This window comes from Apaloderma vittatum, unplaced genomic scaffold, assembly GCF_000703405.1.
Source record: "Apaloderma vittatum isolate BGI_N311 unplaced genomic scaffold, ASM70340v1 scaffold33078, whole genome shotgun sequence".
In the NCBI taxonomy this organism is placed as follows: Eukaryota; Metazoa; Chordata; class Aves; order Trogoniformes; family Trogonidae; genus Apaloderma; species Apaloderma vittatum.
Genome location: NW_009731848.1, coordinates 601 through 1,347, shown reverse-complemented (window position 1 = coordinate 1,347; position 747 = coordinate 601). Strand labels below are relative to the sequence as shown.

General features: G+C 58.0%; 1 protein-coding gene across 1 annotated transcript in view; it reads left to right on the top strand.

The window, feature by feature from the left end:
• LOC104278386 (zinc finger protein GLI1-like) overlaps positions 1-465 on the top strand; it is a gene marked incomplete at its 3' end in the record, with an annotated part of 3,341 nt that extends 2,876 nt beyond the window's left edge. Inside the window, exon 7 of the mRNA XM_009875336.1 lies at positions 316-465. Within this exon, the coding sequence (XP_009873638.1) occupies positions 316-465 (150 nt within the window). The remainder of the gene's footprint in view (positions 1-315) is intronic.
• Positions 466-747: the final 282 nt, after the last annotated feature.

Genomic DNA, 747 nt, shown 5'->3' with positions numbered 1-747 from the left:
GACCCGCCGGTGGATCCAGGCTTCCTCCTTTGCTCTTCATTTCCCTCCAGAAACGCCAACTATATCCCCTTTTCCACCCCTCAAACAACCATGACCCCCGTGTCCTCTCTTAGTCCTCTGAAAATAGCCCCAGCCATCTCCTCTATCCCCTGCCTCCCCTAGACCCCATCTGAGCACTGTTTTCCCCAAATCTCTGGTGTCTCCAACCCCCATCCCCGTCACTCTGTGTGCAGTTCTGTCATGACACACCCTTTAAGATCTCCCTGATCCTTGGTGCCCTCCCCAAGGCCCCCAGTGATGCCCCTCTCTCCTCAGCACATCAACAACGAACACATCCATGGGGAAAAGAAGGAGTTTGTGTGCCACTGGGCGGCATGTTCCCGGGAGCAGAGGCCCTTCAAGGCTCAGTACATGTTGGTGGTGCACATGCGGCGTCACACGGGCGAGAAACCTCACAAATGCACGGTGAGCTGGCACGAGCCTTTGCGGAGCCGGAGCTAAGCCGGGGTGCCTTGCGTCGGGCAGAGCTCAGGGCGGAGTGGCAGTGGCCCGTCTGGTGTATGAGGGAGATGTGTGATGAGGAAAATCAGGTGGGACGGACAGGGTGGTCCGGAGGGTGATCAGGGTGTCAGGAGGCATCCTGGCCTGTGTCAGGAACGGTGTGACCAGCAGGAGCAGGGAGGTGATCATGCCTCTGTACTTGGCTTTGGTGAGACTGCACTGTGTCCAGTTTTGGGTCCCTTACTC